General features: G+C 35.6%; 1 protein-coding gene across 1 annotated transcript; it reads left to right on the top strand.

Annotated features, from left to right (window-relative positions):
- Positions 1-1,351: 1,351 nt before the first annotated feature.
- On the top strand, positions 1,352-16,216 carry LOC129218237 (uncharacterized). The gene is made up of 2 exons (XM_054852462.1): positions 1,352-3,232; positions 15,911-16,216. Exons 1-2 carry the CDS (start codon positions 1,352-1,354, stop codon positions 16,214-16,216), a joined length of 2,187 nt encoding a protein of 728 aa, XP_054708437.1.
- The last annotated feature ends 271 nt before the right edge of the window (positions 16,217-16,487 follow it).

Here is a 16,487-nt window from a genome sequence, read left to right as displayed (position 1 = left end):
ACTTCCGCGTGTAGAGTTACCGGTGTTTACTTCTAATTATCTTGATTGGATTTCATTTCGTGATTTATTTTTAGCAAGTGTAGGAAACAATCAATCATTAAGTAACTGTCAAAAATTACAGTATCTTAAACTTTCTGTTAAGGGTGAAGCAGCTACCTTGTTACAATCGATTCAAATTTCAAATGAAAATTATGAAAGGGCATGGAAGGCGCTTACTGATCGTTATGAAAACGAATCAGAAATCATAAATGCAGCTTTAAACAAATTAATTTCTCAACCTATATTAAAACAAGAATCAGCCTCAGGGTTACGGAAATTAATTGACACTACATCACAATGCATAGATACATTAAAAATCCTAAAACAGCCTGTAGAGCATTGGGATACAATTATTATTTTCCTATTAAAAGGAAAACTAGATTCAGAAACACTTCGCGTTTGGACGCTAGAACATGCGAAAAAAATTCCTTCATTCGATGAGTTCAAATCTTTCACACTAAGCAGAGCAGATGCTTTAGCGTCTTTAGCGTTAAGGGAGGCCAGAAAGGAGAAATCCAATGCAAACTTTGAGAGCGGGGGATTTTTTCGAAGTCAGAAAACCCATAAATCAGTTCATTCAGCTCAAGTGGTTGCTAACATATGCGTTTTCTGTAAAAGTGAGTCTCATTTCGGATTATTTAAGTGCAACACTTTTTTGGAGCTGCCCTTGAAGGAAAAATGGAACGTAGTGAAAAGAAATAACTTATGCGCTAATTGTCTGAAATCAAATAAAACTCATCGAATTGAAAAATGTCGAGCGGGAAATTGCAAAAATTGTTCTCAGCCACATAACACATTATTGTGCGCAAAAAACACAAATGAAACAAAATCTCAATCACAAACAGAAAATGAAATGCTTTCAATTAGTAGTAGCAATAGCACAGTTGTTCCAAACACACAATGCGTGCTATTACCTACTGCAGTTGTTTATGTCAAAGACATCAATGGCATTTCACACACTTTCAGGCTGCTGATCGATTCTGCTAGTCAGGGCACATTTATCCGGGAAAGTTGTGTAAATTTTCTGGGATTAAAACGCAATCGAATAAACATAAGCGTAGATGGCTTGAGTTCGCAGAAAGTGGGCAAAGTTACAGGTTCAGTTCAAATACAAATCACATCACTATTTTACAAAAATGCTACTATCACAGCAGAAGCGTTCATTATACCTAAAATAACTTGTGACCTTCCCCAATATCAAGTGGATGCATCCGTCTTAAGTAATTTCAAACACTTACAACTGGCAGACAAAAATTGCCATCAACCGGGCCCTATAGACATACTGCTGGGTGCAGATGTATTTAATGAAATAATGCTTAGCGGACAGACAAAAGTCCCAGGACAATCATTAGTCGCTCTAGAATCCATTTTCGGATGGGTGATTCTAGGAAAAACTGAAAGCAAGTCAAATTCCAAATCACAAACTGTAATTTCCAATCATGCAAGTTTCGAGTATAATGCCATTGAGTATGAGCTAGACAAGTTCTGGAAATTGGAAGAAATTTCAGAAACAAATCCTTATACGGAAGAGGAAGCCGCATGTGAGAACCATTTTAAACAAACATTCTCCCGTGATTCTACTGGCAGATTTGTGGTGAAACTACCGTTCCGTGAAACAATCGATGAACTCGGATCATCTCGAGACATAGCCGTGCATAGGCTACAACAAATAGAACGTAGGTTTGTTAAAAATCAATCCCTCTCAAAACATTACCACAAATTCATGCAAGATTATCAGGACTTAAAACATATGGAACTAATTCCAGACAACGAAATTGATATTCCGGCAACTTCCAGCTTTTATCTCCCTCACCACTCAGTTCCCAATAAAACCGGAGATAAATTTCGGGTTGTTTTTGATGGTTCTGCAAAATCATCCAGCGGTATATCTCTTAATGACAATTTAATGGTGGGACCACAGCTACAAAGTGATCTCACTACATTACTTCTTCGCTTTCGAACTTACAAGATAGCGATGACTGCAGACATAGAAAAAATGTACAGACAAATTATCCTACAAGACGCAGACTTTCAGAGAATAGTCTGGCGCAATTCATCGTTGGAGCCAATTCAAGATTTTCGTCTAACAAGAATAGCATACGGCACAGCTTCAGCACCGTACCTTGCTGTTAGATGTCTACAACAATTGGCAGTGGAAGAAGCAGATCGATTTCCAATGGCCTCCAAAGTAGCCATCATGGACTTCTACGTTGACGATTTAATGTCTGGAGCCAAGTCAATCTCAGAAGCTATTGAATTGCAGAAACAATTGATGCACATGCTATCAAGTGCAGGCTTCATTCTACGAAAATGGGCATCCAACAGTGAAGAGCTCATAAATTCGATTGATTCAGATTTACGTTGTTCAAAGACCGCGTTGAACATAGATAGTGATGAGACTGTCAAAACATTAGGTGTCCTGTGGCATCCAGCATCAGACACATTCCGGTTCAAAGTAAACACCACACCTCTAGAAAGTACTTTGACAAAACGAACACTTCTTTCAACCATCGCCAGAACATTTGACCCTCTTGGATGGTTGTCACCCATCACAATCAAATCTAAAATCATGATGCAAAAAATGTGGAAATATCAAGTGCAATGGGATGAAAACGTTCCCCCAGACATCGCACGCGAATGGACAGAACTTGCAGAAGACACGATGTCTGTAAAATATGTCAAAATTCCAAGATTTTTGTCGACTGGTGATAGCAATGAACTCAAATTATTCGGCTTCAGTGATGCATCGGAAAAGGCGTACGCAGCAGTTATTTACTCCTGTTCTACTGAAGAGAATGAAAAAACAAATGTGCAGCTCGTAATATCAAAAACCAGAGTAGCTCCACTCAAAACCGTTTCCATTCCAAGGTTGGAACTTTGCGGTGCTCTATTACTCACAAAATTAATGGATTTTACCTGCAAAGCATTGAATACCAACATAGCACATACGCAGTTCTATACAGACTCTAATATTGTTCTTTCTTGGTTAGCATCTCACTCAAGCAAGTGGAAAACCTTTGTAGCCAACAGGGTGGCTAAAATCCAAAATCTCTCATCACCGACCCAGTGGTTCTTCGTAAGTAGTGAATTAAACCCAGCTGATCACGCCAGCCGTGGCATGTCATCATCAGCGCTACTGAGTTCATCATGGTTTACAGGACCAAGTTTTTTACATGAACCTATGCCTCTACAGGTAAGTGCACCAACACCTCCAATCCTAGAGCCTGTGCCAGAGGAACGTTTGCATACGATACAATCAACAACTGCAATCAATAATACATCAGAAGTTAATACTTTGTTTAACCGTTATTCATCCCTTTCTACCCTTAAACGTGTTGTAGCTCTTTGCTTAAGATTCATTCACAACTGTAAAAATTCACGTAATAAGATTTCTGGATTTTTAAAGACAATAGAAATTAATAATGCTATGTGTGTTTTAATTAAACTTGTACAAAATTCAGAGTTTATTAATGAGATCAATGCACTTAACAAAAATCAAACTTTATCTTGTAGAAGCAAAATTTTAGCTCTCAATCCTTATCTCGATGCTTCAGGAATTTTGAGGGTGGGCGGCCGCTTGCGACATGCAAACGTCGCATACAGCCAAAAACATCCCATCTTACTTCCAAAGAAACATATTTTAACTGATCTCATTATTAAACACTATCATCTAAATCTATTGCATGCTGGTACACAACTTTTACTATCATGTATTCAAGAACAGTTCTGGATTATTGGTGCTAAGGATATCATTAGGCATTTTATAAGAAAGTGTGTTAAATGTTGCAGAATTCGAGCAACTGTAACCAATCAAATGATGAGTGATTTGCCACCCACACGCATTTCTCCTGCTCCTACATTTTCTCGTTGTGGAGTAGATTATGCAGGCCCGTTCCAAATCAAAGCAGCTAAAGGACGAGGCTCTAAAACATTCAAGACATACATTGCTCTTTTTGTTTGTTTTATCACTAGAGCTATTCACTTAGAGTTAGTTACTGATCTTTCAGCAGACGCGTTCATTGCAGCTCTGAAACGTTTTATTTCTCGCAGAGGGAAATGCAGTGACATATATATGTGGTTCTAACTTTGTTGGCGCAAAACGTAAACTCATGGAATTTGAAAAGCTCGCTAAGACTAAGAGTTACAATGAAAATGTTAATAATTTTTTATCTGAAAAGGGTATTAATTGGCTTTTAAATGTTCCAGGGGCTCCACACATGGGTGGTCTCTGGGAGGCAGGCATAAAATCTACAAAATTTCATTTAAAACGTGTTGTTGGGGATATAAAACTAACCTATGAAGAATTTGAAACACTTTTAACCCAAATTGAAGCTTGTCTTAATTCTAGACCATTAACAGCTTTGTCTAGTGATCCCAATGACCTGTCAGCATTAACGCCTGGTCATTTCATTATTGGTAGACCATTAGTAAGTATTCCTGAACCAAGTTATATTGACTCCAACATTTCGCATTTAACCAGGTGGCAAATTATTCAGAAAATGGTTCAACAATTCTGGAAACGATGGCATAAGGAATATTTATGTAGATTACAACAGAGGCCAAAATGGTTATTACCAAAAAACAAAATCTTCAAATAAATGATCTGTGTCTTTTGAAAGAAGACAATTTGCCTCCTACTAAATGGAAAATGTGCCGAGTGACTCAGTTACACCCTGGCAGTGACAATATGGTTAGGGTAGTCACTGTGAAAACATCAGATGGTGTATTCAAGAGAAACATCACAAAATTATGTCTCTTACCTATCTAAACACTAATTAAAGCATACTTTTAATCCACATTGTTTGCATATGTTGAAATAATATTTCAAGGTGGGCGGCATGTTCAGCCCTAAATTCATTCAACCCACCACCAGAGTGCGCAACGACGCAACATTGCGCACGCGCGTAACTAGCAACATTGATGTAACCTTCAGTGTAGATGTTTTGTTTTTCCAATAAAGTTGTTCGAAAACCCGTGCTGCTCTTTCCATCGTTCGTACAAGGGGATTAGTAGAAGTTTTGTTCCTCGCATGAATTCACTGAAGATAATTCTAAAGTCTTATATTTTCTTGCATATGTATCGTCATAAGATTGAATTTGAAGCTATGTCACTTATTTTTAAGTACGAAGTGCAAATTCTCGACGCATGCTCGCGGAAGGAATACAAACTGAAATTGAAAACCAAATCACTACCGAGAGGACGCCATGTAAATTCATTGCGTCGCATAACTTGTGTAGGTAATTTACTTTTTTCTTGGATACTTTTCTTCTTTCTACCAAATGGGTAATTTTTGTTGGCAGAATTTTATTCTGTCATAAAAATCACCTTTTTGGTGACCAAAGCCTGCAAAAGACCACCACCGACGAATAGGTAAGTCGCTTTGCAACTCTATTACTTTAAAGAGATTTAGTTCATATAAATCTCGTTAAAAAAAAACTATTTTCTTCAGTATTATTTTTTCGTTGTGAACTATTGCAATTTGAAAATATTTTACATTACATAGAACACATATTTAAAGTGCAAGTGTGTCTAGTTTTATTCTGTAAAATTTATGAATTGAAGATTATAAAAAAATTTAAATATGTGTTATTGTGTACTTTGTTTTTATGTGTCAATCTCAGTTAATATTTGGCTATGTATCAAGCATTATGAATTAAATGTTATAATATGCAAATTGTCAGGTTTGATAGTTCGTCTTTAAGGTTGCATGTTTTCATTCTCTTGTAAACAGTGTAGCTAGATTGTATGAAGTAAAAAAAAAAAAAACTATCTCTTGTAATTAGGAACATAGTGCTTCAGTATTATCTAAATGACGATATCTCTTTAAATATTTGCATTAGCGAAACGCTTTAAATTAGTTAAATGTGTATTAATTTATTTAACAAATAGATACATATATGTATTTAAAAGTGTCTTCATTTTTTTCGTTTTACGAGCATCAATTTTACCAAAAGCAAAAAAAAAAAAGAAAAAAAAAGACTTAATAAAATAATTTTGTATTTTTACACCATATTAAAGTATTTGACTTATAATTTATATGATACTTTGATTTATAATGTATGTGATACTTTGATTTATAATGTATATGATGTTGCTTTTTCAAGGGGGGGTGGGCGCTTCATAGCATTTTATGGGTGCACCATCACTTTTATGGTGGGGGAGGGGTTATTCTCGTATATATGAAATGGAATAATCATGTAATAGAGTTCAATGTTTTAATAAATAAAATATATAATGCATTTTGCGCACACAATAAAATAAAATCAGTAACCTATTTTGAATAAGTATTTATATTTGTGATGAGCTGGAAAAGGGCAAGAACAGGAGAATCAACCCGAATGGTTCCAGCAGGGGGACTTGGTGTCATATTTAAATTCATCAATTTCTCTGTTGGTACTTTTCGGTACACTTTGTTCGTCAGAGAAATTGACTTGAGGTGAACGAATTCCGGAACGCGAAGGGTAGGTAAGTCCTGTCAAATTTTATCCGAAGATAAAAGCTATCAAGTTTGATACAAGATATGTTTTTAAGTTCTGCATTAAAAATACAATATGTTGATAGTTTTGTCTTGAAAATATTGAGAGAAAAACTGAAGTTTAAGATTGTTTAACAAACAATCCCCACTTTTCAGAAGGTACCCCCACTCCAATTCCCCGACGATTTTGTGATTAGGAATGAAACTACTAGATTATTTCATAATTTTTCAAAAATTTATAACTGTGCATATGTTATGCTGTTAACCATGCTATTTGTCATTAGAAATTCCAAAAAAAAAAAAAATCCACGAATAATTCTAAAATTGCTTGTATTATTGCTCTTAGATATGAAAGAATTGAAACTGATATGGTATGCAATACTATAATAAAGAATTATGTTTTAGAAAAAATCACGGAAAAAGGATTCCGAAATTCTCGGAAACGTTTTTGAAAATTGTTTGGAGAATTCCGAAATACTCGGAAACGTTTTCGAAACTTTCATGAACCACAGCTGCACAGAATACTCAGAAACATTTCTGGAAATTACGGAAAGAGGATTCCGAAATACTCAGAAACGTTTCTGAAAATTACAGAAAGAGGATTCCGAAATACTCAGACACGTTTCTGGACATTACAGAAAGAGGATTCCGAAATACTCAGACACGTTTCTGGACATTACAGAAAGAGGATTCCGAAATACTCAGAAACGTTTTTGAAACTTTCATGAACCACAGCTGCACGATATACTCAGAAACGTTTCCGGAATTTTTTTACAGTGTGGCGTGCCTATGGATTCTGTAGCGTCGCCGGTGAACTCTAAGGATGGCGCCCTCCCCCACACCATTTCATGGAAATTCATCAATGAAAATAACATGTAGCAATTTATTACGAAACATTTGTAAATAAAATATTCACGTATGTAGGGGAGTTTCGAGATTTCTCCCTTAGAAAAGTCTCGAAATTGTAGTTGTAAAAACGAAGTTTTAGACGATGTTTGATAATGTAGGTCTTGGAGAATGAGAGGTTCGGGTTTCCTCCCCCGGCAAATTTTGCAATTGAATTTCTAAAAAAACGCTGTCGTAGATCATCTTCGACTATTTTAGACGAGCAGTTTTAGGCGATTTCAGGTGATGTTTAGAGGGAGGAGAGATTCAAGGTCCTCTCTGGAAACTTTTCGAAATTGAAGCGCCAAAAATGTTTTTTTAGCCTTAAATATACCTTTTATAATATTAGAGAAGGAGTTTTCGAAACTCTCACTCGGAACATTTATAAATTAAAGCCAAAATTTAATACTATCTTGAATGTTTTAGGCGAGAGAAGGGGAGATAATCCAGTGTAGAAGTATTAAGAAGACCAAGGAAATGCGCCATGCACGCAAAATTTTTCTTTTTCTGAGGGGGGGGGATTAAGGATTGCCTATTTTATCCTTCTAGCTCTATTGTAACTAAAATTTCTTCGAAAAAATAATTATAGTAATTAAATTTAAAATCATGATATTTTTTCGAAATAATGTTGGCAAATTACGACCCCTCTTTATGTTGCACCCTTGGCGAGAGTCACTCCTGTATCACTAAAAGGTACCACATTAGCCAAAAGCGTTAAAAGTATTTCTACTGAGACCGCAAACGCTCGTATTTCAAACAAATAAAAATATCAGGCTGGAAATGGAAAGTTTCATTATTTAAAATGAAAGCACTCAAATGGTTTTGGAGAAGAAAAACTCGGGAATGGGTTTCCACAATATTTATAACAACTAGTGTTCGCCCAGTGATCGAAATTCGACCATATTCATAAATGAATATTTGAGAAAACTTGTATGAATTTAACTATTTCCAACATTTTTATTTCTACTCTTACTCATATTTACTGCATATCTGGAAGTATACAATTTTTTATGTACACACAATACCAAGCAATAATAATTCATTCCAATTTCGCTTTTCCAATTAATCTTAAAATAAGTTGATGAAAGGGGATATTTCGGTAACGGGGTCGTTTCCGAAATTTTAAAAGTATTTGTTTCTGAAAGAGCATGCTTAAAAATATAGGTTTTAACCATTTTTTAAATAATTCGAAAATTTTTAATATTTTTTAACAATTATTTTAATTGGTGCACAGATTGAAATTCATTTTTTACGCTTCTGTACATGGCACCAAAAGCGATGAAATGCCATTCATTCACTGATGCCATTAGCGCGCAGCGCAGATTACCATAACTTGGAAACGCGGTTGACAGCAAAGCGTAAACATTTAGCGCGGCAATGGAGTAGCGCACCAAAGTACATCACTTGTAACGTCATAAAGATCACACCTTAATTCCAAAGACATTTTAAAAAATTAATTAAAAATAACTGTTGGGAAAGTAAAAGTTTTTTCTGGTTCCACTTTTTTTTTTTTTTTTTTGCTTATTCTATCAATTTTAGTGACTAAAAGTAGTATTCTTGACTGAAGGAAACAACCCCGTTGAGAAATAGGTGTGGTCGTCAAATACTTGACTTGAATAATTTTATTTTGGATACCATGTTGTTTTGTGCTAACCCTATTCAAATAGATATTTCCCAGCTCTTTGTTTATGTAGGCAAAGGAAAAACATATTTCGCGCTGGCATTGGAAACAAAAAATTTGGCGCCCATGGATAAAAATCGCCAATTATCCAATTTTCGAAATCTTCCAATATGAAATAAAGCATTAAAACTCAGTTTATACGTAAAACTTCTGTGTGAACAATATTACTTATAAAACGTCTACTATTACTAAGTAAGTTGCTTCTTCGTCATTAGAAATATAAATTTCCAAGTAACAAATAAACGAACCCTACTCGTGGCAACATATAACCAGGGCTGCGGAGTCGAAAGGAAAATGGTTGACTCCGACACTGACTCCAGGATTTCAAAACGTCGGAATCCGGCTCCGACTTTTTTTATTTACTTATTTTTTTTTTTTTTTTTTTTTAATTTTCAAATCACCCCCCTCATGGGAAGGGGGAAAAACTCCTAATAAGAGACTGAAATATGAATTCCTTTTTATGAAATTTTCGCTTTGTATTTTAATGTAAACGTAAGATGCATACATTGTTGGAAATTCAATTTGAAAATCAAATTTATTCAATAGGTGCGATTTCTGAAGTGAGATTACTAAAACGTCCCATTTTTAAACAACTTGAAAAGGATTAATTTGCTCCCCTTTAATGTTTAACAAACAGATGCTGATCAAATCCTGTGCTTTCAATTTTTGAAAGCACAGAGAAGAGTGAGGGAAAGAGTTTTGAGAGAGAAAAAAAAAATTTTCACTAAGTCAAACACCTTTTCTTGAGAGGAAGCGCCTCCCCCCCCCCCGGGTGATATCCATCTGGTGGGTGAAACCTCATCTTAATTTTAAAGTTAATAAAAATTGAAATAGTATAACTCTGAAAGAAATCCCCAATAAATCTTAAATTTCACCTTAAAAATTTAAGCAAAAATATTGCACTATATTGCGGAGAGAGGTCGGGTACATGTACGTCTGGAGCAAATTTTACAAAAAAATGCGGTGGTATACAGCTTTGTACGAATAGTTTTAACTATACCTACGTTTCTTGGCTCAATTTTTAATTTTAATTTTTTCATTGGCAGCTTCAGAGTTAACCTTAATATGAAGATTTTAGGATTAACTATACGTGTTGAGTATTGTAACCAGTAAATCATGTACTAATTTTATTTTTTACTTTTCAGTATTAACCAAGCTTTCTTAGATAAAGTTTTTAGAATTAAAAAAACATTTATATTTTATCGGATCTTTTGAATTTGCGCTTTCGTGCCAACACTCTTTTGAATTTACCCAGCACCCTGAGAAGTGTCCGACTTGCTCAAGCGATACATACATACTTTTTACCAGAAGCTTGCGCACGAGGGTCACCAGGGGTACCGCGGTGCCCCCATTAGCTCAAAAAAAAAAAAAAACCTCCCCGATTAAAATACAGCACCATAATGTTTTGCTGTAATGTGCAGGCTGCTGAAATGAGACTGAATTGGCTGTGGCTGACTGGCAAGGAAGTTTATCACAACCAGCTTCTACATTACGCACCCAATCTCCATCATTTCTTCTTCAAGTATACGCAATTCAGTTGCGTTGCATTAGTTTTTTTTTTTTTTTTTTTTTTTTGGAGCAATCACGATTGCTTATGGGTCATTCCATGTCAAGTGATCCAAAGTTTTTTCCCTCACCTTTTTGTATTTCTTTGAAATTTGGCTCATCGATTGTACCCTTTGAGGTAATCAAAAGTCCAAATTTTTAGATTTTAATCTCTATTATTTTTTTATTTATGACACTTTGATTTTTCGAAAAACCCGCTTTTTTTCATGGATGCTTGAACATAAAATGGACGATAACTCAGCACCAAATATAGATAGAAAGATTTGGTAAAAAGCATTTTAAAGTACATTAGTTGCTGTTTAATGGATATGCAACATGACTAACTTCAAAAAAAAATTAATTTTAAAAAAATGAAATTTAAATTTTTTAAATTTATATTTCTCAGAAAAGGTATAATGATTTTTTTTTTAAATTCTCAAAAATTTGTGTGTATTTTATCTTTATTTGTGCAAAGTTTCAAGTTGGGATCTCAATGGGATCATATTTTTATGAATTTTTAAATAAAATTTGACTTATGAAATAATGATATTTTTCAGATTCTAACTAGTTAAATATAGGGTTCTTTTACTGTGGATGGTCTAGTAAGTAGTAATTGATCATGACTATGCTTGAAATGAACTGACATGACTTTGTAGATTAGTACCCTCCCCCCTCCGCCACACAACCACTTTTTATCTTTTTTTTTTTCAAAACTGTATTTAAAAAAAAAAGCCGGCACGTAAGAGTTATAACCATAATAAACTGGGACGCACGCTGCTAAACATCAGTAGTGACTAAAGCTTATAAAAGGGGGGGGGGGGTCATAAAAAATAAAAGTCAGAAAAACTGAAGAGAACCACTCATTTGCAGCTTTTTTTTCTTTCGGAAAGTGAGACGGTAGGGGGAGGGGGGGGGGGCAATCTGGAATGAAACATAACAACATGGAAGGTTATGCTCAAATTAGCAAAATTTGTTTGATATATAACTGCTTTTAATATATGTATAAATAGATCTCGCTGCATTGCTCTCGTTTACAAGTGAAATTAAAAGAAAACTAGCATTAAAGAAAAGAAAAAACAGCTGCACTCCAAATGTTGTTGAAAGACAGTTACTTTTATGTGGACAGACATATGACCTGATACTTAGATTTATTTTTAGTTTGGTGTAAAAAGAATGAAACAACACGGGGGGAAACACTCCTACTTTGCTGTGATCTTGGGGAAAACTTTCTTTCCTCCATCCAAATTTGAAAGTTGGTGCAGAGGTAAGGGACGAAATGAATCATAACTTTCCTTATCAGATAGTGAAATAATCAAGTACACTTTGTGAAGTTCGGATTGAAAAAGAAACACTTGGTCTGAAAAAAAAAAAAAAGCATCAGGTGAAGTGTGATACTAGTATAGTGTTAATCGTATGTGTGAGTGAATGTGAGGGGGGGGGGGGGTAATGTACTTTGTCTTGCTTTAAAGAAGAACATTTACCAACTTTTAATATGTTTTCTATTCATTTTGTTTTATTCTATTTATTTATTTATTTTTTTACATTTTAAAAATAGTTTTGGAAAAAATAATAAAAGTGGTGGCCCGGGGGAAGGGGTCTTTTTCTTACTTTAAAGAAGAATATTTACCAATTTTTAATAAGTTTACTATTCATTTTGGTTTTTTATTCATTTATTTATTTTTTACATTTTGAAAATAGTTTTGAAATAAAAAAAAAATAAATAAATAAAAGTGGTAGTGCGGGGGGGGGGGGGGTGCTTGCCAATTTACAAATTCACGTCAGCTCATTTCAAGCATAGTTATGATCAATTACTACTTACTAGACCATCCCCAGTGAGAGAACCCCATATTTAACTAGTTAGAATCTGAAAAATGTCATTATTTCATAAGTCAAATTTTATTTAAAAATTCATAAAAATATGATCTTATTGAGATCCCAACTTGAAACTTTGCACAAATGAAGATAAAATACACACAAATTTTTGAGAATTTTTTTAAAAAAATTCATTATACCTTTTTTGAGAAATTTAAATTTAAATTTCATTTTTTAAAAATTAAATTTTTTTTGAAATTACTCATGTTGCATATCCCATTAAACAGCAACTAATGTACTTTAAAATGCTTTTTACCAAATCTTTCTATCTATATTTGGTGCTGAGTTATCGTCCATTTTATGTTCAAGCATCCATGAAAAAAAGCGGGTTTTTCGAAAAATCAAAGTGTCATTAATAAAAAAATAATAGAGATAAAAATCTAAAAATTTGGACTTTTGATTACCTCAAAGGGTACAATCGATGAGCCAAATTTAAAAAAAAAGGGTGAGGGAAAAAATTTCCCAAATTTTGGATCACTTGACATGGAATGACCCTTATTGTTCTCATTTGACCGTCTTTGGTGTCCGTGCCTTTTTCAGCTTGGACCAGGCCTGCAGCACCACCGTCCACCGGCGGCGGCGCGGCTGGTCCTGGGCACTGTCCCCCGGAATCCACTTTTGCTGGGCGGTGGCGCCCATGTCCTACACACCCTAGTAAAAATGACCGGCTTCTGCCACCTTAGAAAAAAGCCGGTACCGCCTTCAGCCGTCTTGCTGCAAGCCGGTACCGCCTTCAGCCGTCTTGCTGCAAGCCGGTACCGCCTTCAGCCGTCTTGCTGCTAGCCGGGTACCGCCTTCAGCCGTCTTGCTGCTAGCCGGTACTGCCTTCAGCCGTCTTGCTGCTAGCCGGTACTGCCTTCAGCTTGAAGCTGGTACCGTCTTTGACCACCTAACTTGAAGACTGTCAAAGGCAGTACTAGCTTCAGGCAAGATGGTTCTATCACCTTTACAGCCTTTGACTGCCTTGATCAAAGCCGGTATCAACTTTCACCTCAATTGGTGAAGGCTGTCATTGCTCAATGCCACATTGTACCAAAGAGGAAAATCTACAGTTAAGTACCGATGACAATTTGAAAGATCAAGCAAGCAATACTAATTTGGTTAATGATACAAAAAAAAAAATTCCATTCGGTACCATCAAATCAGACAAAATATTGAAATTCTTGTCAAAAGGCACACGGCAACTAAACTTTGATTGCATACTTGCATACTTTTTATGATATTATACGTGCAGAATATTGATAGCGATAAGATTAAAATTTTTGTTCGTATAACTTCTTTGTTTTTTCACTATTCTGCAAACATAATAATAAAACATTATTTAAACTAATAAGATGCCAATTATAAGTAATGGATAAAAAATAAAATTACTTTTTTTCCCCAAAATAAACAAAAAAGTGTCAGATTGTGATTGTCTAGTTTCTTTTGGGTAGGATTTTTTTTTTTAAAGCATTTTCTAAAGAAGGGATGTTATCACATTTTCGATACCTGAAATTGAAATCACTCACTGCATTTATAAAGTAAGTAATATATTTCATCGAAGAGGTTTATGATATGTAATCATATAAGCAGTTTATGAAACCATTAAAGAGGTAAGACTCTAAATGCTAAAATATTTGTAAATGTGTCAACATGTGCAACAGGAAGAATTAACTGACTATCGATGTCAACTACACTTAATGTGGTTCAAATAATGATTTTTAGGCATGCATTCATGTTCCTAATTTAACACAGCATTTAGAAAAAGACAAAATACTGAGAAAACAAATTATGCATCAAATATGATAGTGCAGTGAAGGGCTACAAGACCAAACGGAGGCTTGTTAGCATTTGAACACTTTTATTTATATTTTAAAACAATGTAAATTATTGTAGGACAAAGGTAAATCAAAAAAACATTTAGTTTTAATTTTTAAATGTTATTAGTGCAGTATGATTTTCACAGCTCTCTTTACAGGGCTGCTTGTTGTCTACAAACGAGCCGAGCAACCATGAAGAGCAAACGTAAACAAACAAATTCGTTAATAAATAAACTGATGCCATTTAAGTTTTTCTTGAGTTAAAAGATGGCGAAAGAAATAAAAACTTTTGCAACATTTTATTTTGTGTTCAAACTTAAACATATTCTTACTTAAATTTTAATTATTTTCCATGAAAATCATTAGCATTTCTTTGAAACAATTTTGTTGAAGAGCCTTACAAATTTAAAATTTATAGATTTGCGGTGATGTATCCACACTCTCCCGAGTATTCGTACTCCTTCAGGTAATTACCTACTCCTACTTCTTCCGCAAAAATAGAATGTTGTGTCTACGGCATGCCGGCATGGAGATTTGACTTTCCAACTTGTGTGAGTCACAGAACGGCTTGTTTTCACTGTATCGTTATCGAACATCGTTATTTTTTTAGTGTTTATTCAATCTCTACACACCCATATCTCTACAATGGGAAACAGGCATGATAGCTAAATAATATAGAGGCACGCCGTTCGCAGATACATTTGATGCTGTGCAGTTACGTTTGCGGTCTATAAATATATATGCTCACAAGCACACAGATACAAGCGTTATGACAACACTCATTGAAATGGATTCGGTCAAAATATATGTTTGGTTGCCTACCAATATTCTCGGGTAAATACATACAGACTTTGTGGAAAAAAACCCAAATTCAATTAGAGGTAATTAAAAACAAAATTTATGTTGAAATTTCAGTGATAATTTTTCACGACAAAAATACTGCTTTTCTTTCTATAAGGAAGTAAAAGTGGCTACTCCTTATGTCATCAGAAAAGGGTAAAAAATTAATTTGAAGGAATTTTCCGGGTAACCCGAGGTGGAATGAGCCCCAATTACCTTGGATTTTCAAGCTCTATTGTACATAAAGAAGGTCTGTGCTCAGCAGTGTCTACTCACCATTCATTTGAAGTCGACACACACACTCAGGACAGGATTGATCTGAGGAAGACATGCTCTACTGAGATGGCGAAACGAAAAATCTCGAAGGGGCAGAACAACCAAAAGGCCCTGCTTGGGGCCAACGGGAGTTCCCCCGTGACCGCGGCATCCCTTCCCCTTCACGCCGGCAGTAATTCCAGCCAAGACATGACGAAGAATGATGACTCGCAAAGCCATTGCTCGTTTACATCAGCATACTCCGACGATGAGATGGAAGACTACCCAACACTCGAAGCCACATACAAGGATTTAGGCATCGCATGGTCAGGAATAGGTGAGACTGTTAACAAGTCATGATATGCAATTTTTGAAGGACTTAAAACAAAAATTCGTAACTGCAGGAAATAGGATAAAAAGTTTCTTACGACGAAATCGCCAAAGGAGATGCGGTACTACTGAAGAGAGTCATGTTCAGACACATGCATAACCCAGAAAATATTACTACAGCAGCACCAGGAGGCAGAGATCCTGCTCAAGAAGGTCGCCCATTTGGTAGAGGAAAACAAGATCCTTCACAAAAAGCTGAGCGGCGCCTCTAGCCAAAAGAAAAGAAAACCGGTCGTGCTTATCAACGCTGCCAATCCTAAGACCGTTATCGAGGAAATCAAGAAAAAGAACCCTGAAGAGGATTTTCATCAGGGAGGAGGATCATTACCCCCTCTTCCGAAAATGGCCAAGTTGAAGTGGAGAACTACGCTAAAGATCATGCTATCGACTTCCACACCCCAACCATCGCCTATATCCCTCCAACCCGTGTCGTAGTTAAAGGACTCCCATCTGACATTGGCCAGGAGGATATCAAATCTGCATTCTGGCAACTTCAGCAAGACGTGATTCACGTACTCCAATTCATCAACCGGAAAGGCCCTCTCCCCATCTTCTGCGTATATCTCAGGAAACTCGAAAGCAGAGAAGAGGACATTTTTTTACGAAAAGAATGAAAGTCGGGGATTTCATCGCCCATCTGGAGAAGTTGCATACCCGTCGTGGCCCACTCCAATGTTTCCGTTGCCAAAGGTAGGGGCACTGCTCC

The sequence above is a fragment of the Uloborus diversus genome, chromosome 3, assembly GCF_026930045.1.
Source record: "Uloborus diversus isolate 005 chromosome 3, Udiv.v.3.1, whole genome shotgun sequence".
Taxonomy (NCBI): Eukaryota; Metazoa; Arthropoda; class Arachnida; order Araneae; family Uloboridae; genus Uloborus; species Uloborus diversus.
The sequence above is the reverse complement of the archived record's forward strand: the minus strand, read 5'-3'. Positions and strand labels throughout refer to the sequence as shown.

Bases quoted from the DNA above. Each gene is read 5' to 3' on its own strand.
- LOC129218237 (XM_054852462.1), top strand. From the start codon at position 1,352: ATGCTTAGCGGACAGACAAAAGTCCCAGGACAATCATTAGTCGCTCTA. The intron at 3,233-15,910 runs GTAAGTGCACCA...CAGCAGCACCAG, and splicing joins ATGAACCTATGCCTCTACAG to GAGGCAGAGATCCTGCTCAA.